Source organism: Schistocerca piceifrons, chromosome 2 (genome assembly GCF_021461385.2).
Source record: "Schistocerca piceifrons isolate TAMUIC-IGC-003096 chromosome 2, iqSchPice1.1, whole genome shotgun sequence".
In the NCBI taxonomy this organism is placed as follows: domain Eukaryota; kingdom Metazoa; phylum Arthropoda; class Insecta; order Orthoptera; family Acrididae; genus Schistocerca; species Schistocerca piceifrons.
In genome coordinates this window covers 679,337,998-679,361,345 of record NC_060139.1, presented here as the reverse complement: position 1 = coordinate 679,361,345, position 23,348 = coordinate 679,337,998, and the positions used below count along the sequence as shown (strand labels likewise).

At 39.7% G+C, this 23,348-nt stretch overlaps 1 protein-coding gene across 1 annotated transcript in view; it reads right to left on the bottom strand.

Annotated features, from left to right (window-relative positions):
• Positions 1–11,043: 11,043 nt before the first annotated feature.
• Positions 11,044–23,348, bottom strand: part of LOC124776399 (bifunctional methylenetetrahydrofolate dehydrogenase/cyclohydrolase, mitochondrial) — a 34,747-nt gene continuing 22,442 nt past the window's right edge. Inside the window, exons 8-9 of the mRNA XM_047251376.1 lie at positions 11,747–11,932; positions 11,044–11,362 (exon numbers count right to left, since the gene is read on the bottom strand). Of these exons, the coding sequence (XP_047107332.1) occupies positions 11,763–11,932 (170 nt within the window). The 3' untranslated portion in view covers positions 11,044–11,362; positions 11,747–11,762. The remainder of the gene's footprint in view (positions 11,363–11,746; positions 11,933–23,348) is intronic.

Below are 23,348 nucleotides of genomic sequence, written 5' to 3'. Positions count from 1 at the left end.
AATAACAAACGTGATTGTTGGGTTCAAATTAATGATATGAATATAATAGAGGGAAACATTCCACGCGGGAAAAATATATCTAAAAACAAAGATGACGTAACTTACCAAATGAAAGCATTGGTATGTTGATAGAGAGATATTTTTCTGTATTTTCATCTTTGTAATGAATAAGGACTGAGCCCCTGAAGAATTTTATTTTTTGTGTTTGTGATATCTTTGCATCCTCTCCAAAAATTGTTTGGTAATCTTTGCAGTGACATGACAGGCTTTCAAACTCCACATACTTGTCAGCCATGGCTCAAACTATGAAAGGTTTATGTTTCTGACAGCCATGCATGAGATCAAACCATTCCTGAGGCATGAAGATGTCTGTCTTCTTCTTTTGAATCTATTTTGACTTTAATATAACAAGTTACACAAACTCCCATCTATATATCACCATCATACTAGTATTTTGCACTTTTATGACTTTAGCTTTAACACTAAATTGGAACCATAACTTGGAGCCACAATGATTTAAGTGTAGTTTTCCACTTGCATCACTATGGAAAGATGTCTTGTTCAAAGTAAGGTCAATTCTAGGGAGATTGAGACATTCTTACAGAAGACAGTGGTTTGTGCACTTGGATCAATGAAGCATAAAAATTTACATTTTCTTCCACTCATCCACGTGAAAAGCTATAGTAAACAAAAAAATGTCACTTGAGTCAGTATTTTTCTACTGTCCCAAAATAAGTTCCACAAACTATGGAAAGTATTTTCTACTTTCAAAGATTTTTTTTATTGGCAGTAATAAGAATTTACTTCAGAAATGTAAGTAATGGCCAGAACTATTTTTGTTGACATGTGTGCAGGACAGACAGAAGTCAAGATTTTGGATGTAAAACATGGACAGCCACATGCTTAGTGATGGATGCTTCACTGACAAGCCAGGCCAGGTGCATGGCATTATGCACGAGGCTCTGCTGTGGCTGACAGTAGCAACACAGCAGACAATGTATCAAATCACTACTTTGTATAAGCAGAAATGCAGCCTTGACTGCTGTATAGGTTTGCCCAATTGTATCAAGAGCTGTTTCTTAAGTGAAGTCACCTTTTATGTTATTGATGGTGGTGGTCTTGAAAATACTACATCAGACAAGATCTATTTGAGCTACAAATTTTCTTAAGTACTCTGACTGTAAGTGCACTCTGAACTATCCAGTACATGTACCAAGCAGATAAATCAGTCTAGATTCTTCAGGACATTCCTTTTCTACTGGCTTACAACTATCTGCAACAACAATTCACACTAGAGCACAGTTTGCAGGTTAGTTTGCGACTTGTCCTTCAGCACTTGATGTTTATTTTAGATGATGACAATTTCTTGTTGATGTTATCAGTATAGTCTTAGTGTTTGGGAGGAGCACTTAGTTTTGTTATCAAGTTAACATTGCACTCAGTTTTGTTATCAAGTAACAATGATGACCCAAAACAATATGACCAAATGCTTAATAGCTTGTTTGTCCGTCTTTGGAACAAAATACATCACTGATTCTGTATATCAGGGATTTGACAGTTTGTTGGTAGGTTTTTGGAGGTATGTGGCATTAGATTACTAAGCACAGGTCATGTAATTTGCATAAATAATGGACTGCTTATTTGCCTATGTGGTGACTGATCCTGATAGCAACCCAGATGGATTCCAAAGGATACATCAGGTATATTTGGTTTCCAAGACATCTACATATATGATGCTCCTCAAACCACTGTTGCATGGTTCTTGCTCCGAGACATGGAGAATTATACTGCTGAAAGATGACATTGCTGTCAAGGAAGACATCAAGCATGAAGGATGCTGGTGGTTTGCAGCTATCAGCCTGTCTTAGATTACTACCGCAGGTCCCATGCAAGTGCAGGAGAATATCTCCCATAGCATAATACTGCTCACACAAGCCAGCGTCCATAGCACACTGCATGTTTCGAGCTACCATTCACCTTGATGACGGCGTTTGTGAAGATGGCCATCAACCTTGCGTAGCAAAAATTTGCTTCATGTGAAAAGCCGACATTTCCATTGATCAATGGTCGAATCCCGATGGTCCCACGCCAACTGCAGGCGTAATTGATGATGATGTAGGGATGGCCTGCTGCGGAATGCCATGTTCAACAAAGTATGATGACCGGTGTGCACTGAAACACAGACCACCATCACCCTACTTTGTAGAGCAGACAAGGCTCCAAGCCTCATGTTCTGTGAAGAGTCATGGACATCCAACCATTTAGCACCTAGAGGTAGTTGTCTTGTACTTCTTTCCATAGATGCTCACGACAGTAGCACATGAACATTTGACCAGCTTCACTGTTTTCAAGATACTCATTCAGAGGCTATGCATAATAATGATAATAATCTACATTTTGTCAAAGTTGCTTATCTCAATCGATTTCCCCATTTGATGCCCATATCTTTGCTAGGGTGATCCCCTGTCCATGTCTGCTCCACTTACATACTTTTGTTATGAAGTCACATGTCACCATGGGCAGAGGTCGTAATGTTCTGGCTGATCAGTGTAGTTCAGTCAGTACTTTCCATTTCGAATATTTGACCTTTTTTTACACTTTTCTCTCTACATTTCATACACCACCTTTTTCTATTTTATCATTTTTGTTGTCCTTGGCATGTTTTTATAGTTTAAAATCCTCACTTAAAACTTCACTTGAAACATTCTTTGTAGGTTTTTGAAGGATAGCTAATGATCATTTTCAAACATCTGACAGTTTTTCAGAATTTCATACCTGATAGTGAAACTTGTGACTAGCCACACTGCCCTTCTTTGTAACATTTGATATCGCTGTTAATCCTATTTGATATTAGTCCAACACATTTTAGCAATATGGTGCAAAATGTTTCAGATTGGCTACATAATCCCAGCATCCTACTAATGAACTGAAGTTGTATCAAATGCTTTGCATATGAATATATGTGAACAGTAGTAGGAAAGTTCTGATTGAATGTGAATATTTTAAGAATAAAGGAGACCATTCACCAAAAAGCAGAAGCATCGAGTTGTTGACAAGTGCACGCTAAAAATACACAAAACTTGCTAGCTTTCAGAATACTTTCTCAAGCTACGCTATAAATACACACCAAAACACACACTTGTGCTCCCACATTGAGGGTGCTGGACCCCCATTGCCAGGAGTGTAGATAAGCTGATGGATTATGATGGGCTGGAAGCTATGTCAGGCTGAATGGATTGAGGTAGAGAGAGATGAGAGACAGGAAGAGAAGTTAGGGGTGGGTAGCTAGTGGTTCAGAGGGCAGCAGCCAGTTTGTTGGTTAGGAATGCAGGAGGGAGGGAATGACAGGTGCACAGACTAGTACATGATGTTATGCATGTGATGGAGCCACTGGGGACCAGCTCATGATAGTAATGTGGAGACATGAACTGGGATGCGGTGATAGGACAGAGGAAGGGGCAATTGTTGGAGGATGAGAGGATAGTGGAATTATGGAGATAGGAGCCAGAAGTTACGGTAGTGAAGGATGTGTTGCAAGGATAACTCCCATCTGTATAGCTCAGAAAAGCTAATGGTGAAGGGAAGGATCCAGATGGCCTACACTATGAAACAGCCAATGAAATGAGCATGTTGTTCCTCTGAGTAGTCGACTTTGTTCTTGGCCATAGATTGGCAGTGGCCATTCATTCTGATGGATAGCTGGTAACTTTTCACACAGACATAAAAAGCTGTTCATTGATTGCATAATGATTGCTATATGACAAGAGTGCTTTAAAGGATGACACTGCCTCTTTTGGGATAGGATAAGCTTGTGACAGGACTGGAGCAGGAAATGCCGGTCGAGTGGACCGAGTAGCAGGTCAGGCAACTGTGTCTTCCACAGGGATGCGATTGGTGTGGGAATGACATAGGGACAGACTCAGGTGTTGTGTGGGTTGGGTGATGGAATACCACTTTAGGAAAGATGCGAAGGATCTCGTGCACGGCATGATGATAGAAAATCAAAGCTCTGGTGAAGGATATAGTTCAGTCGTTCCAGTCCAAGGTGATTTGAATGACAAGGGAGCACTCCTTTGTTGCTTATTTTTGGGGTACCATGCAAGGATATGGCATGGGAAAACTGTTTATGGACTATGTTTATGGAGTAGCGCCTGTCTATGAAGATCCTCACGAGACTTTCCGCATAGTGTCCAAGGGAGTTATTGTCACTGCAGATATGCCATCCATGTTGGCCACTCTGGAGGAGAGGGATTTTTTGTGATGGAAGGTATTACAGCTATCGAAATGCAGGTATTGTTGGTACTTGGTTTATTCTGGGCAGAGGTGTGGATGGAACCATCAGAGATGTGGAGAACAATGTCCAGGTAGGTGGGTAGTTGGGTTGAGGAGGTGAAGCAGATGGGTGAAAAGGTTTTCAGGTTGTGGAGGAATGAGAAGAGGGTGTTTTGGTTCTGAGTCCAGGTCATGAAGATTTTGTCAATGAACCTGAACTACACAAGATTTTGGCAGTTTTGGGGGGCTAGGAAGATAGATGTTGGTATATTGGAAAGTGTCATAACAATGACGAGTAGGGATCCAGGAGGTAAAGCAGTGGGAGGGGGGGGGCAGAAATCAGAAATCAGTGATGGGAATGGTGGAAAGTCAGTGAAGTAAGAGGTTAGAATATTTGATGTGTGAGGCTAGGTTTCAAGCAGTTTGAGGTGCTGGTCAATGAGAGTGGAAATTTTTTCAGTAAGAGCACAATAACCAGCTACAGTTTGGCATTCCACATTGATGGCTTTAATGATTTAGGAAGGCATGTAGAAGGTGGGTGCATGGGGTATTGTTAGGGGTGAGGCAGGAGAGACTCTGCAGTGTGCCTGAGAATTTCAGTAGAGACTGGAAGTTACATTGGACTTCTGGGATGCGATCACTATGACAGAGCTTTTAGGTGAACAAGTCAGATGGTTGGTAGGAGACTTCTGTCAGGTAGTCAATGTGATTCATCACAACTGCGGTGAAGCATTTGCCTGCATAGCCTCCCAAAACCACAAACCCCTTCTGAGGGCTCATGGTCAGTAATGATATCTCCATGATCTGGACTCAGGGCCAAGGCACCATATCCTTATTCCTCAACTGCCCAAAACTTATCCTCTCACACCAAAAATACTAACCACTTCCTTCACTGACTACACCATTCTCACATCTTTACACCCTGGCTCTCTCTTCATCAGTGTTGATGCCATCTGCCTGTAGGCCAAAATATCTCATTTCCATGGACTTTCCACTATCACTATCCCTCTCAACATCCTTCAGACTCTAAACCCACTACATCATGCCTCATACACCGCAACACCTATATCCTGACACACAACTATTACTTTCAGAGGATATATATAAAAAAATGCATGGCACAGCCACGGCCAACTGGTAGGCACCCTCCCATGCCAACCTTTTTATAGGCCACCTAAAGGAAATCTTCCTAGCCTTGCAAAACTCAAACCCTTTTCTGGTTCAGGATCATTGATGATAATGCCCTGATCTGGAATCTGGGCCAAGACATCCTGTCCTCATTCCTTCACAATCTCAACACCTTCTCTCACATCCATTTCACCTGGTTCTCAAATCAAATGTCCCACCTTCCTCAATGTTGACCTCCACCTCTATGATGGTTCCATCCACACCTCCATATTAAACACATTAACCACCAACAGTAACTGCATTTTGACAGCTGTCATCTCTTTCACACCGAAAAATTCCTCCCCCCCCCCCCCCTCCCATGGACAGCATACTTGTGGTGACAAGAAATGCTTTGTCTAGTAGGATATCTCATGAAGGCCTTCATACAAAGTCAATTTCCCACAAACACATTTCCCATGCCATATCCCCACACTCCCTTGAACCTCCCATCAACCCAAGAATCAGCAACAAAGGTGTACCCTCCTGGTAACTCAATATACATCCCTGCAGTGGAACAACTGAACCATATCCTTCACCAGGGTTTTGATTATCTTTATCATCATGCCCTATCCAAGACGCCTCCCACTTCTCCTAAGGTGGTATTATGGCAACATCTCTACATACACACCACCCTAGTTAATCCCTATTCCTCTCTCACTCCCAACTCCTTGCCACAGGGATCATATTCCTATGGAAGACCCATGTGCAAGACCTGTCCAATTCACTCACCCTGCACTTCCTACTGCAGCCCTGCCACTAGCTTACTATATCTCATCAGAGGAACGGCTGCCCATTGAAACAGCCTCGCCATATACCGATTGTTCTGCAATGAATGCACAGCTCTTTATGTCATATGACTACCAAACATCTATCCACTAGAATGAATGGCCACTGCCAAACTATGGCCAAGAACAAAGTTGACTACTAAGTGGCAAAACAAGCTCAATTTCAGTGGCTGCTTCATAGCCTAGGCCATATGGATCCTTCCCTCCACCACCAGCATTTCTGATTTATGTAGATGGCAGTTATTCTTACAACACATCCTTCCCTTCCGTAACCCTCGTGGCCCCACCTCCATTAATCCACATCCCCTGCATCCTCCACACAGCAACTGACCCTTCCTCTCTCTTTCCTATCATGTCTCCATGTTATGTACTGGTCCCCACTGGCTCTGACACTTCTACATCTCATCAGCACTTACCAGTCTGTGCATCTGCCACCCCTCCCTCCTGCATTCTGCGATGTAATGTAAAGGATATTCTGCTGAGTAGTAGCAGCTTCTCTAAACAGCATCCCATATGAGCAAACAAATTGCAACTTTACTTGATGTTTCTTGCTCCTTAAGTAACTGTGCTGTGCACACCTCTGTTTAAAAGACTAGCTCAATTATATCATAGAGTAGAGCTGCACATCTGCTTTCATGCCCAGCAGGTTTCCATAACCTTTAGCTGTGATCCTGCAGTCAGACAATCTTATGAATTAGCTAGAATTATGTATTAATAATAGATAAATGAATAATTAATAAAAACAATTCTATTCTAATGCCATAAAAACTATTCTATTCTAATGCTTGTAATTGGTGTAGATGACACCAGATAATTATGTTGACTAATGTTTATCCAAGAAAGTTAATGGCAAATATATGGAAAGTTACTCTATGGTAACCAGTTATAATACAGACAAAAAATAACTTTACTAAGTGCAGTAAAGTTGCACTGAGAGCCTTATGAGAATGATAGCAAAATCCTCTAGTTAAATAGCCAGCAAAGATATGCGAAAAACTAAGTCCATTTCGTGATCACAGTGCACGAAATATTCGCCAGCTCTTTTAAAGTCATACTTCAGTATGACAACAACACACAAAAGCTAATGAGAGGGAACTTATACTCTGTATATTCTCAACTCTGTAATGCAAAGACCTCACAAAAGTTAAATTATTATAGTGGCTGTTCAGCTCCCAGAATCTATCACCCACACGACCAAATAACCCACAATACCACAGGCAGGTCTGCTTTCCAATAGATTTAAATATAAAATGTTCAGAATCGCTTCCTTGAATGCCCCACTCGAAAAGTGTCTCTCCACTTGACACCAGCAGTGTTCTGCCACTGTGCAATTCTCATTGGCCAAAGGCCATTCCCACCAAAATACATCATTCTTATGCTATACATACATGATTTTGACTCAACTTTATCATTTCCTTGCTAAACTAACTATATTTAACAATCAAATACTATCAACGTTCTGTCACGTATAGGCCCTTTACAATAAATTTAAATAAAGATTTGTGCCAGTGTGCTTATGTTAAAAAAAAACAAAATATCATCAAATATTGTTTAAACAATTACTTATGTCTGCTTCATAGAAGCATGTTTTAGTACTCTTTTCAAAGGTGGTGTCACCACTTTTAAATTACCAGTTAATATCTATTGTAATGATATTTGATCCTCGAGCAGGGACGCAAATTTTCAAAACATGAGCTGCCACATGGCGTACTTTAAACACATGTAAAGGATAGCTGTCTATGTCACCAAGGTAAACATGTATGAGCAAACTGACAGTATAATCTTAGTTTAATTAAACAATAATAAAATAAGGGTTCATTGTATTACATTGTTGCTGTGTTCAAGTGTTACCACACAGTAATGACCCACTTGGAGCATTAAACAGTGCACCTGCATCAGATCCACACCAAAAACTTATTCAATTACTAATTATCTCATAGGCAACTGCCTCATTAGGGGTTTGTGCTGCTAGCTCAGAATCTGGAGTTTTCCTGCACAAATTGTCAATTTTTTTCTCACCTGGCTCACTGTTCACTTTATATTCCTGCTACTCACTTGGGCTTATAACAACACAGCGTATCACTGTGTCAACTGAAGCAATAATGGAGGAATAGAAGTAAACTCACAGTTGTAAAATAACAATGGAATGGTACAAAACAATGTTATTTGTGGTTGATACACTTTATACTTTGGAACAACTGCTCAAGGGTTACGTAAGGTTACTAGCAAAATAGTAAAACAACAACTCAAGTATGACAAGATGTGATTCATTAATAACACATTCAGTTGCCGCTATTATGGAGGATGTGATTGATGATGAGCTGACAAACGTCTGCATAAAGAAAATATATAAAACATAGTTAATCAATAAATAAAATAGATATAGATATATAGCTTTTAGGGACAATAGCTATAGTGCAGTGCTACCACCCAAGATATTGTTTGTTCAAACTGCATGGAATGTTTAAAGATTTAACTGTAAAGTTCATTGTGAAAATAGGCTGACGAGTCTGAACATTGTGACCACTGCCCCCTGTGAGGTTGTATGCTGCCTGGTGCCACTGAAGGAACATGATGTGGTTAAGAAGTATACGATTGGAGCAGAGATGAATGAGGAATCATTCTAGCAACAATAAGTGGCACAAATGCGGAAATCTACTTAAGTTGTGGCCCAGTGCCAGGGAATGAGCACTCCAGAAACCAAATGCTGGTCAGCTGTTCATGTGCTACTGTTATGAGCATCTATGGAAAGTGGTTGAAGAATGCTGAAACCACGAGTAGGCGACAAGAAGTTTGATGTCCATACCTCATCACAGAACCTAGGGATCAGAGGCTTGCCCACTCTCTAAGGCAGGATAGGTAGTGATCTGTGGCAGATCTGGCAACAGAGTGCAGTGCTGGGGCAGGCAGAAGTGTTTTGGAGCAAACGTTCAGCACACACTGTTGAACATAGTGTTCTGGAACAGAGGAGCCCTACTTGTTCCCTTGTTGACCCAACAACATCGTCAGTTATGATTTCAGTGGACACAGGATCATAGAGATTGGATCGCAGCTCGTGTAATCATGTCACCTGGTCAGTTGAATCCTATTTATTGTTAACTAGGTCGATGGTTGTGTCCAGATATGCCGTCATCCAGATGAACAGCTGTGCGAAATATACAGCATGCCATGGACGCAGGCCTGTGAGAGTAGTATTATGTTATGAGGGACATTCATCTGGGCTTCCATGGGACCTACAGTAGTAATCGAAGGCACCATGACAGTTGTGGACTATGTAACCACGATTAGAGACCACATCTAACCTCTTATGCCTGATGTCTGCCCCAACAACGGTGGCATTTTCCAGCAGGATAGCGGTCCCTGTCACAAGGTCAAAATCATGCTGCAATATTTTGGGGTGCATGATAGTGAACTCACATTGATGTCCTGGCCACCGGGCTTATCTAAATCTGATGAAACCCAACTGGGACACAATTGGGCACCAACTCCATGCCCACAAGTGTGACATAGGCGGCTGGTCCCAGAAACCTCTGGAAAACTGTCTCACACTTGTTGAATCCATGGCATGCAGAATCACTGCTGAACTGTGTTCCACAGGAGGACAGACATGCTTTTAAGTATGTGGTCATAATGTTTTGGCTCATCTGTGTATTTAGTCACTGTAAAATATTAACTTCTGTAGTTTTTAAGATATTGAGAATGTTATTGTTTCATTGGGTGAATCTCATTTTATTTATTTATTTTTAGAATTGCAGATGTATTCAGATTTTCTCTTCTATTTAAATGATTTATCATCAAATTTCTGAGAGTTTTAAGAAACCGTATTTCAGACTGCCGAAGTTCACCATTTCTGGTGCACAATCTATTCATTGGCTAAGCAAGCAACCACTGTCCAAATTCCCTGCACTGTATTTTATGCTTTCCCGATCAAGCCACCGACACATTTGTACCTAGGCAGGGCCATACCGGTTGCCTCACTGGACCGCTACTGGGTACCCTCAGCTCTGGACCCACCGGCTAGCAATCAGCCATAGAAGCAAATTAATCTCCTACCAATTCTAGGCAGAACCACCAGCATTCATACGTATAATGTTACAATTCCTAGCCAGCAAACTAGCTGCCTCCCTCTGAGCTGGTAGTTCACCAGATCATCTTTCTGCCTTGCCCCCCCCCCCCCCCTCCCCCCATCCATCCATCCATCCCAACAACCCCTAGTCCACCTACTGAACTGCAATCCTCACATTATGTGTCCAGCCGCAGTTCAGTAGGGGTGCACGTGTGTGTTTTTAGTCTAGCTTGAGAAAGGATGTATTCCTAAAGCTAACAATTTTTCTTTCATTTGTATGTGCCTGTTGACAACTCCAAATACTTTTTCTTTAGAATGTGTGGTAGCGTTTATTCCTCAAGTATGTGCTCAAGGTCATCAATACCAACAGTGACTCATTAACATTAACCTTTGGGTCACTGCTTACAGAATTTAGACCTTAAATTGTTTAACATCTCTGTTCCACCATTCTTAAGCTGAAAAAGTAAGTCTACATACTTTGATTCATTGTATTGCATTCAGGAAGATTGTGACAGAGCTGCTCCTGGCTCATAGTGGCCACAACCAATAAATGAGTCTGAAAGAACTAATGACAGTGAGAACAGAGTGTGACTATGAAGCACAAATCCAAAGGATTTTTTCTGACAAGTGAAATAATTTACTGATACCAAGTTTGTGCTGCTGCAATGATAATTTAAACAACGTGAATAATGTATTCTTAGAAATATTGTGTTTCAGTTATTGATTTCTCACCAAATGAATAAAAAAAAAACATTAACTTCTTAAATATTTATCTTTATTTTGTTCATTATATAAAAACTGGATGGACTGATCACTTTTTCTTATAAAAATAAATAAGACTTATGCTAAAATTTAAACTCCACTCAAATTACATACATATATTTAGTTTTTAGGGCATAAAAACAGTATTTTTAATACCCAATTTGACTTGATTTTTCCGACTGCTTATTTAGTTTCACAACAGTTTGCTTCAATACTGACAATGATCACAGTCAACATATCGTAATTTTCTTCTCACTGAAAGACTGTGGTGGAGTTCCTATACTCCCTCTGTGTGGTTTCTATGCATCACCTAAAACAAAACATGATGGGTAAGAGCAAACATAGGACAAGTAACATTCATTCAGCAATTAAGAAATTTGTTAATTGCACAAAGGTGATGGGGAACGCCTCATATCTGCAAAGCAGTGTAGCAGTGTATGACAGTGATCTGAAGTGCATACTAAATTGCATTTAAAAAAAAAAACTGTTTGCAAAGAGATTACTCTGAGATATTAGGATGTACATGCAAACTATGTCAGACACATAATTAATTAAAATGTATTTTTATTACTCAGGATACACCCTTCACTCTACATTATTTTAAATCAGGTTCCTGCTTCCAGTGTTAAACTTTCAGGCAGCTAAGAGTGTATATTTGCCACCCTTATGCTCAAAATTCAAAAAAATTACATACTTTTAATGTCGTGTTACTAGGGCCTCAGCTGAGAAGCCTTCTTCTGTACCACAGCTCCAGGATCGAGGATATTGTACACAACAGTCTTCTTAGCAGCAATAACTGTGTTCTTCATGAGCATAGCTACAGTCATTGGCCCAACACCACCAGGGACAGGAGTTATGTGCCCAGCAACTTCACTGACAGCTGAAGAAAGTACCATAAATAATTTGTAAATGAAATACAGAATTTTATTTTGTTGTTTGCAAAATTACCATACAATTAACACTTTTACTGCAGCAATGTAGCACAAGGAAGAGGGAGACAGATTTTACAAATTTGGGAGCCTGTCAAATGAAAATAATTTCTTCATGTATGTGTCCAGAGCCTCAACACATGTAAATGACGGAATCGTTTTAACCACTATAGGCTGTCTGTTTTATTCCTTTAATGCGCCATGCATATTAATTACCTTACTTATAAATTACATTGCTGCCAAGTGATGGGAGTGTTACATTTAAAAATGTTTGTGGAGGGAGAGACATTCCCACACATAGTCATGCACATACCAGTCAGCTTACAAGAACAACTTTCACAACATGTCATGTAGGAAAAAACCTTACTAACAGTTATCTTACTAGCCCTTGAGCATTCATTTAGCAGTATACCATGCACTTTTTCCACTCAGGGTTTGCAGAATGAGTACATTTACCACTGTGCAGTTTTTGTTATGTTATAGTGGACAACCTGGTGAAATATGCAAGTTATTTTTAACATTTATGAATGTCGAATTATGACATCTTTTATAGAACTATGTACGTTTCTGTGGCATTGAAAAGAGCGTATGGAGAGAACTTCAACTAACTACACGAAATGTGTGGCATTTTATCAAATGACTAAGTAACGGTAATTCAAACCATTGTCCTGCTATCAGGAGAGAAGGTCCCACTCGTCTGCCCTACTGTTTCAAATTTAAGCAAAGACATACTACAGGTACAGGTACAGTTTGTATTTTACTATAAACTGATTCTGGATGACAATACTGCATATTGAATTTCATTTGGACTCATCGCAGCACAAGCTCTATGTTAAACATTATTTCATGTCCTTGGGAGTCAGTCTTCACAATGTTCAAGAAATAACTATGATTTTTTTCCATAGTTTGTAAACAGTGCTTCACCCATAAAATCTTACACAAAATGAGGCATTATTGCCCAGATACCACCCTGAGAATTATCTCCAATTTTGAAAGCCATTGCCTTAAGCTGTTTGTGAGGTGTAATATGGAAAGCAAGAGTTGTGTTGAAATGAAGTAGTCACAGAACATTCCACCAGCTAATTCCACTAAAAATTCGAACCGCCTCAGTGACATATGGATTATGTGTTACCACTGTTAAGATGTTAGTTGTATTCATCTCACCAGCTGCAATAATGGAAAATCAAAGATTTCACAAAATAAAAAGTAATCACCTTCTGTCATGACCATGATTCTATTTCAACGCGTGATTCATTTCGAGCTTTGGGGCTTATCTTCAGGTGCTTTGACAGCCTACCTTGCTTTTTTCTCTGATTTAGGTTAACTGTAATCTGTTTCCAATAGTGGATACATTGCTTTGAAGCAGAGTAAGAATAAACATGTTTACGTACATGTATTTACAAATAAGCTGTAGAATGGGAAGTGTATACATGTACATAAAGATGTTTATTCATACTGTGCTTCAAAACAACGTATCCACTACTGGAAACACTAGAATTAAGCTAAATCTGAGGGGAAAAAAATTGATGTAGACTGTCAGAGCACCTAATGATGAGCTCCCTAGGCTCGAAATGAAATGATGATTGTGACTGAAGACAGTTCTTTATTTTACAATATTAATACAGTCATGGAAGAAACAATAGCACCTATGGATAAAATTAAATCCAATACTTAATATGAACACATAAAAAAGTATTTGATCAAACTTCATGACATGCATAATTTTGGTTTGTTATTTAATTGGAAACCTATTGCAGTACTCTTAACCACATCAATCACTATGTATGGCAACCTGTGTCATGGAGGTAACGCTGCATTCTCAGTGCAGTGTAGTAGAGCGCATGGAGTTTCCAAATGTGAACCTGCTTCAAAGAATCATTTCAGGCTTAGACCATCAGCACATCTTCATGGCGCGAAATGATATCGTTGAAACAGTTGCACTATTTTGAGACAATCAACATTGTGGGCCTGCCTCTTAGTGGTTATTCACAATCAACACCACCAGCTGGTTATTGCTACCTTCAAATTACGGCCCACAGAGATGTCAAGAAGAATACGACAAGAACTGTGAATGAGATTTCTGGAGGTTACTGGATGGTCTGTATTAACCCATAGTTTGCCATCATCTCTCAATGATCAATCTGCTTACTAAGCACAAATTACACACAGAGCAAACCCCCCTCCACTATGACATTTGAAGAACAAAGATAAGGGAACACCTGGCACGGAACCCAAATCAACGGCGTCAGGTTATCTCCACTAATGATACAAGATTTGTCTGATACTTTAAGACCACCACAGAAGGATGTGAGGGGTGGGGAGTGACCAGCTAGCCATGCATGTCTTAGGCATTGCAGTCCATTGTTTTCAGGATGAAAGTATATCAGTCATGTTTAGGACTGATTTCAAGTGTAGAAATGCTTACCATACATCCATGATTAGCCCAGACAGTCCTAGTTCTTTTAGTGCCATCTGGGATCGCTAAAAACTTTCGGAGTTTGAGAATTTTATTACAGGCAAGGATTTTTTTAAATTTTAAACGTACATGTTCAACATAACTTTTTTAAACATTTCCTTATGCCTGTGCCTCTCTCAACTGACCTTGAAGCAAGCACTAATGTCAATGGGGAGCTATAGTTACCTGTTTAGCCACAATGTTTCACCTTAGTTACTTGACAACACCACAGGGGCCATGTGTTTATGTTTTTCTCAGGTGTGAAGTAATTTGTCTACAGGTTTTTAACCATTTTATCTCTTTATTTTTTGCCTCATTGTTTAGGAATGGGCAAAATAAAGTGTGTGTTTAGCTTTAACCTGCAACAGGAGTACAAATTTTTGAAATTGTAACGAGAGTAATAACACATGTTACCGCACACTATGTACTGTGGTACTTTGTGTTGGACATAAAGGATCAGTGATAATGAAGATTACATGAAAACAGTTAAACATAGAAGTGCTATGAATGCCACTGCTTCATCAAACATATGAGATTTCTTTAAAGCAGGAAATAACAATTTTGATAAAGTTAGTCAGTTTTAGTAGATACATTTAGTAACTGAAATTGCCTGGTCTTATGTAGAAGATAGTGCACAAGGTATTAATGAAATTATAAAAGCTTCCATAAATACCAATGACATACACTACATGATCAAAACTATCCGCACACCCCAAAAATATACGTTTTTCATATTAGGTGCTTTGTGCTGCCACATACTCCATATCAGTGACCTCAGTAGTCATTAGACATCGTGAGGGAGCAGAATGGGGTGCTCTGTGGAACTCATGGACTTCAAATGTGGTCAGGTGATTGGGTGTCACTTTTGTCATATGCCTGTCCATGAGATTTCCACACTCCTAAACATCCTACGTCCAATGCTTCTGATGCGATAGTGAAGTGTAAATGTGAAGGGACACATGCAGCACTAAAGCATACAGGCCGACCTTGTCTGTTGACTGACAGAGACTGCCGACAGTTGAAGGTCGTAATGTGTGACAGGCAGACATCTACCCAGACCATCACACAGGAATTCCTAACTGCATCAGGATGCACTGCAAGTACTATGACAGATAGGCGGGAGATGAGAAAACTGATTTCATGGTTGAGCAGCTGCTCATAAGCCACACATGCTGATAAATACCAAACAACATCTTGCTTTGTTTAAGGAGCGTAAACTTTAGAAGATTGAACAGTGGGAAAACGTTGTGTGGAGTGATGAGCACATAATGTGGCGATCTGATGGCAGGGTGTGGGTATAGCAAATGCCTCCTGAACATCACCTGCCAGCATATGTTGTGCCAACATTAAAATTTGGCGTTGGTGGTGGTGTTCTAGTGTGGTCGTGTTTTTCATGGAGGGGGGCTTGCACCCCTTGTAGTTTTGCGTGGCACTATCACAGCACAGGCATATAATGGTGTTTTAAGCACCTTCTTGTTTTCAATCTTAAAGAGCAATTCAGGGATGGCGATTGAGTCTTTCAACACGATTGAGCACCTGTTCATAATGCACAGCCTGTGGCGGACTGTTTACATGACAATAACATCCCTGTAATGGACTGGCCTGTGCAGAGTCCTGACCTGAATCCTATAGAATACCTTTAGGATGTTTTGGAACATCAACTTTTTGTTCCAAGCCTCGCTGACAGACCTCGATATCTCTCTCTTTGCAGCACTCCGTGAAGAATTGGTTGTCATTCCCAAGAAACCTTCCAGTATTTGATTAAACGTGTGCCTGCGAGAGTGGAAGCTGTCATCAAGGCTAAGGGTGGGCCAACACTATACCGTATTTACTCGAATCTAAGACGCACTCTAATCTAAGCCGCAACTGAAATTTGAGACTCGAAATTCAAGGGGAGAGGAAAGTTTTAGGCCGCACCTCCAAATCGAAACAAAGTTGGTCCATTGTAATATGAGACAATTTAGGTCGAATGAAAGACGATACAGCTACAGTAGTTTGGTTCTAGTCTTAAGCTTAGCAGTTAAGCTTTACCAGCTAGCCATTGCTATGTGTCAGGCGCTCTGTTCGTATTTATACAGGTACTCTTCATTTTTCACGTGCTTCGTCTGGTTTGAATTGACTGCTTATTTTGCTTTGATCTGATAAGTGCCATTTTCTTTGTTATAGGTGTTTACGTCGCTCTAAGCTGAAAATGCATTACTGTACTGTGTCATGCATTGTTTGTTGCATTCTGATTGTGCGTGTTTACGACCTGTCGCCGCTCGCGACATGGCTTGCTTTTGTGCGTGCTACCGCCGCTTAGCGAAACAATGGCAAGAGACTGCTATTTGTTGTTACTTACACTGCTGCTTTCTTTGATAATGATCAACAAGAACCAAATGATAGACTTTGTATGACAGAAGATGTTCTGAACGAGAGTTCAGCGAACATTTTTCTCCGTTTGAAAATCTTTGCAGACGCCTCTTTAGTACATTACATTCTGCACAGAAATTAGAGACATTTTAGATTTAAAAATCTAGTCAGTTGCCGTGCTTCATTTCTGACTGTATCACTATTAGGCATAAGAATAATACGAATATAAACATGACACGATACATATATTCTTCCGCATTTGCTGTTGTCTCACTCTAGTTTCGTAGTTTATTAGGCAGACAGGATTTAAATGAGATAGCAGCAAACACGAAAGAATACATGGCAAAATGTTTATATTCGTATTATTCTTATGGTGAAGAGAATACTGCATGTGATTCACATTTCATCAGGTTCCTATTAGCAGCCATCACTTCTCACAGGTAGGAAAAACTCCAGAACGTACAGTTGGCCATATTGGCAAACATCCCTAACAGTCTTGCCAGTCGGATTTTCGTAGTACATTGAAATTCTGCTACATTCGAAGATGAACAATACGGAATTTGTATTTACTTCGTTGGATAATGTATGAAAATGCAGTGGTCGAAACTCGGGGCGGAGAAAAAAAAAAAAAGCTCGTCTTCCACCTTTTCTTTTTTTAATTTATTTAATGACGCAGAGGTTTTGGTGCCAGTATTTATCTCTGTGCCTACAAAGCATGCCTGTGTAGCGCTACATATATTCGACGGCAGAAGTTAGTTGTGGCGGCACCTACCAACATTTTTCAGAACTTCCGCTTGCTTTGCACTCGATTCTAAGCCGCAGGCGGTTTTTTGGATTACAAAAACTGGAAAAAAAGTGCGGCTTAGATTCGAGTAAATACGGTATTTAATTCCAGCATTACCGATGGAGGGCGCCACGAACTTTTAAGTCATTTTCAGCCAGGTGTACGGATACTTTTGATCACTTAGTGTATTTCATGAATGTGCATTTTCCAACCAGTTAATTCAAAACATAAGGATAGGTTGTGGTTCGAGCTCTGAGAAAGTACCACATACTATTTAAGAAAAGTGAAAAACAATTTTTAAAGTGTTTCAAATAACACGTTCCATGTTGCAGTATTTCTGAAATGGTTGAGTTAGCAATGTCTTTGACTGAGATATCTGCTGCAGTTGAGAGATCTTTCTCAATTACGAGTACATATGGTCTGAGAAAGGGGTAAACCTCTAGTAGCTATTGTTAAAAATCTGCTAAATGTTAAAATTCCGAGCTTCCTTGTTGAGAATTTTATTATGCATTACAACAAACAAACCATTTGTGAAAGAAGTCATGCCTAGTGAAAAATCCATCTGAAAATATATATTAAGTTTAATGTTTCAGTAAACTGTTCAGTAACTTGATGAATATGTCATGGAATGGACCCAAAAAACTATGGTAAGCCTAATTATAGAGGAGAGACCCTTCTTGGCAATATCAGGACAGGAACCTCCAACCCACTGTCAACATTTTAACAAGGGTTCACCTTTCAAGACAATTATGCACCAGCAAAACAGTGCCCCCCTTTGTGATCATCATCTATCATGTGGCGGAAACCAACTGAATGAAATGGCCTGCTGTGTATGCCGACATGACTGCTGCTGCTTTCTTCAGATCACTTGGAATTTGCACTGTCTTGGCACACGAATTTTCCTCACACTGTTTATAACCTCTGATGGACCAACACCTAAGAGCAAAAGGGCCCTCAGCAGCAACATCTCTATCACTTTGTGGACAGCATGTCAATGCATCTAATTATGCATCAATGCACAGGGTGGAGCAACGCTGTATTTAAACTCAGCACCAGTGTGTGATTTCTCAGATATGTATAAATGGAAACTTCAAAACATATACTTTTTGTTATTGTTTTCTTTTTATTTCACTCTTAAGTTTTTTGTTCCACTTGTTCCCTCAGAACCATATACTATCAGGTGGTGCGAAACATTTTTTGATCAGTTTAGCATATATAAGAGGACTGGTGAATAATGGTCTATTCTCTTGCATCTGATATATTTTGTCCTGGGTAATCTGGCTTAGCGCTTTCCTGCCTGCTTTTAAGAGAATGTCTCTTCTCCTCTGTTGCTGTTTCTCAACCGCATTTTCCATTCTCACTGTGTCAGCTTTCTCTTTACTCTTCCTCTATTGTGAGTAATAATGTATCCTCTCATGTAACGTAACGCGTATCATAAGCCCCTTAAGAATTTCCTTTATTGTGGTCTTCAGTACAATATTGTTAGCTGCAACAGGCAGAAGACTTCCTTTGTTGGTGTCGCACATTTTAGAGACTGACTGAGAAACTCGCACTGCACCATTCTTCTTCTGCACACCAGTGTAGAAGTGTGGACAGAAATGCCTAAGTGAAAAATCCATGCAATATTCACATTTGTTTGCATATAAATGCTAACTTCAGACTTTCCCTTTGTGTGTGACCCTGTGTATAAGATTCTTGTGCTGATTTGAAGTTCTTGACTAGCATACTTTACTGTTCACATTGCTTCAGCATAATCTTTCATCAGTTGTATCAATACCCACCTGTATTGTGATATATTATGAAATGCTGGAATAAACTCTTACTGTTATTGTCAATTGTGGGTTAAAACTTAGTTGAACTAAAATATTTTTTTTGGGAACAGTAGGCCTATCCTCATCCAAAACAATCTTTCTCTAATTTCATTACATTATTACATGAGAAACAGGTTATTTTTGGGAATTTTCAAATTCTTACAAAACTATATTTTCTTAAGTTACCGGTTTGAGTGTTTGGGTACTTATTTCATAGGGTACCAGTGTGTGTGTTTCACAGTTACTGCCAAAGAATACATCACCCTCGAATTTCATCACATATCAATGCAAATAAACATGGGGTTTTTGAAAATTTTCAGAAGTTACCATTATCCTTTGTGTAATCTATGAGTGATTTAGTTACTGTGACAGGTATTCTAACTAACATATTGTGTTACATCTAGTTTTCCCTTGAAGATGAGTAGCCCTATATATTATCTACCTCTATCACAAATTAACTCTTATTTCCAGTTTGTTAACAAATATAATAAACCTCAAAATGTTTCAGGAAACTAGTAACTTTTACACAGGTTTTTGTGTTGCCTTAATAGAGATTTCATTTTGTGTATTTGCTTCAATTCTCATAGGGAATTAGCAACTATTTAGCTCAACAGATTAGAAGGTAATTAGTAGGCTTAATTTAAAGTTATTGGTTCATTGCCTTCTAATATAATGCACTAGCCAAAATGCAGCCCAACTGTGAATGCTGTTCTCAAACATGGAATGAATTGGCTGACATTTGTAAGCAGCTGGAAATCACCCTGACTACTGTCAAATGATTAGTAGTTGGTGCTCCTGAGAATCATGTACCTGTGATACCAGTACCAGAGGTACCCCAAGTTTTATCCTCTCCTGTGGATCCTGTCTCCTCTCAAAGTACAGGATCTGTCATTGCTCGTCCACTTCACTGTGAGTGGTGTCAACGGTAGATCTAGTTATCCTTTACAGGGTGGGTGAGGACCCAGGTGTTGTACCAATCCCCCTAACTGACAAGTTTGAAGTGCCGTCTCACTGAATCTGAGCCAGTGGGACTCGCTTCACCTGTTGGAGAAAATCTCTTTGATTCAGTGTCAACAAGAGGCAAACACAAAAGTGTAGGAGTCTATTACTTGTCGGCAGTTCAGACATACAGCGAATGATGTTATGTGTTAGAGAAATGGCAGCAAGGGACAGGAAAGGATACTAGGTGCACTCAGTGTGTTTGTCCGAGAGCCTCATTCATCATCTTATTGAAGAAGCTATTCCAACAGCCATTGAGGGAACATGGTGCTACTAACTGATGCCTGTTGTCTGGGCTCCCAGGTCATACTTGGGTCATTCCAGCAATTGGCAGAGAAGGTTGAGAAGACTGACCCTGTGTGTGGAGTTTCAACAAAGTTCAAAATTTACAGCATTGTCCCCAGAATTGATCCTAGCCCTTTGGTTCTGAGTCCAGTGGAAGGACTGAACCAGAGACTTTGAAAATTCTGTGACAGACCATGCTGTACATGCTGTAACTTCCTGGACTTGTCCCCCAGGGCTGAGAACTGAGACAACCATATGTGCCCCTGAATGGGTCAAGTTTGCACTAAATGTTAGAGGCTGCTCCTCAGGTAGCCGACTGTGTGCAGGGTGTGCACAAGGGTAATTAGGCAACTGTCCATCCAATCCAAATAACAAAAGCTATAGGAAACCAAGAAGTATTGGTGTAAGATCGAAAGAAACGTCTCCCACAGGTGACACTACTTAAATCCTAATGGTTAACTGCCGAAGTATTCACAACGAAGTGCTAGAGTTTGAATCACTCCTGAAAAGCAGTGAAGCTCACTTAACATTGTGTACAGAAAGCTGGTTGAAACCTGAAATCAAAAGCAATAAGATTTTTGGGGAATATCTGAGTGTATATTGAAAGGATGGAAAATGGAAAAAAGAAGTGGTGTATTTGTAGCAGTCGACAAGACACTGAAATCCACTGAGATGGAAATTGAAGCTGCATGCGAGACTGTTTGGGCAAGACTCAGCACCAGAGGTGGATATAAAATGATAACTGGATCCTCCTATTGCTCACTAGACTAATCTACTTATGTAACCAGAAGCTTTAAAGAACATCTCAGTTCATTTGTACACAAGATCCAAATCATACTGAAATCATCGCTGGAGACTTTAATTATTCAGTAATCAATTGGGAAAATTACACTTGTTAGTAATGGGCATGGTAAGACATTATGTGAAACATTACTAAATACCTTCTCTGAAAACTACCTAGAACAAATAGTTAGGAACCCCACTCATGTTGAAAATATAGATGGATCTAAAGAATTGTATGATTTAAAAAAAAATCTTAACTATTATATTATTTGAGAGATGTGTAAGAACAACATACTGTTGGAAAGTGCAAACTCTCGAGTTTTACATGGTTCCCACTAGGTAGCAGAAATTTGTACCCACTTCAGTTCTAGTAGAAATGGTGTTGGGACAACAGAAAGGGTTTTGTGTTCTTTGTTTTGCGTAGTGCGTGTCAGTAATGACTGTTCAGAAAGACTTTCTTACTATGTACGGTGTAGATCCTCTTACAGCACAGAGCATGATAAAATGCCACGACCAAGTTGTTTGTGTAAAGGCAAATCGCTGGGTCATCCCCAAGTGTGACACAGACGCCAAACGTATCCGCCATAGTTTCACAAGGAGTCCCCAGAAATCTGTTTACTGTGCAGCTCAACATGCTCCTGATGTCCGTCTGCAGTATGTTGTGTCGATATTTAAATGTGAAACCATACAAAATTCAGCTACTGCAAGCTCTTCATGAATGTGACATGACAATGTGTGGAGTTCTGTAATTTTGTCCTTGGAAAGGTGGAGGATGACAGTTTCCTTCCATGCTTAGTGTTTAGTGTCAAGGCAACAGTCCATTTAAGTGCAAAGGTGATCCATCATAATGTAAGAATATGGGGTACATAATAACCATATGAAGTTGTACAACATGAGAGGGACTCTCAAAAATTTAATTTGTTTTGTGCAGTTTCATGGGTAACTGTGTATGGTCCATTTTTCTTTGGCGAGAACACTGCTACACATCTCTATATACTCGAGAACTTTCTTTTCCCACATTTGGAGACTAATTCAAATGACTTCATTTAGCAACAGGATGAAGCACCGCAACATTGGCATCTGGAAGGGATGGAATTTTTAAATCAAAGGATTACTGAACGATGCATCTGTCACACTGGACCAAATTATTCAGCCTTACACTACTGGCCTCCATGGTCACCAGACCCGACAGTATGTGATTATTTCTTATCGGTGTTTATAAAAGACTGTTAACGTGCCTCCATTATTAAGAACAATGGATGAATTGAGATATTGCATAACAGCAGCTGTGGAAGCTGTAACTCAAGACATGCTCGCTGCAGTGTGGGAACAATCTGAATACCGCATTGACATATATGGTGCACTTCAAGGGGGCATTTTGAACACCTATAAAAAGGTATGAAGGAGGGGAAAAAAAAAGTTTCCCATTCATTAAAAAAAAATTTCATTGTATATGTTTATTACTTTTAGAAATATAGACGTTCCAAATCAGATGATTTTTTTTACACACTTTGTATGTTGGATTTAATGGCAGTGAATAGACTTTACGTCTTTGAGGATGTCCATCTTGAAACTGGTATCAGTGATCAAGATGCGATTGTGGCAACAATGATGACCGAAGTACAAAGGACGACTAAAACAAGCAGGAAGATATGTATGTTCAGTAAACTAGACAAAAAATCTAGTTGTGTCCTATCTCAATGAAGAACCTGAAACTTTCAGCACAGGGTAGAAGCATGTAGAGGAACTCTGGCTTAAGTTTAAAAGAATAGCTGAACATGCACTGAATAGATACATACCTAACAGAGCAGTCCATTTTGGGAGGGAACCTCCATGGTATACAGTCACTGTAGAGAAACTTCTAAAGAAACAGGTCACTGCATAATAGGTGTAAAATG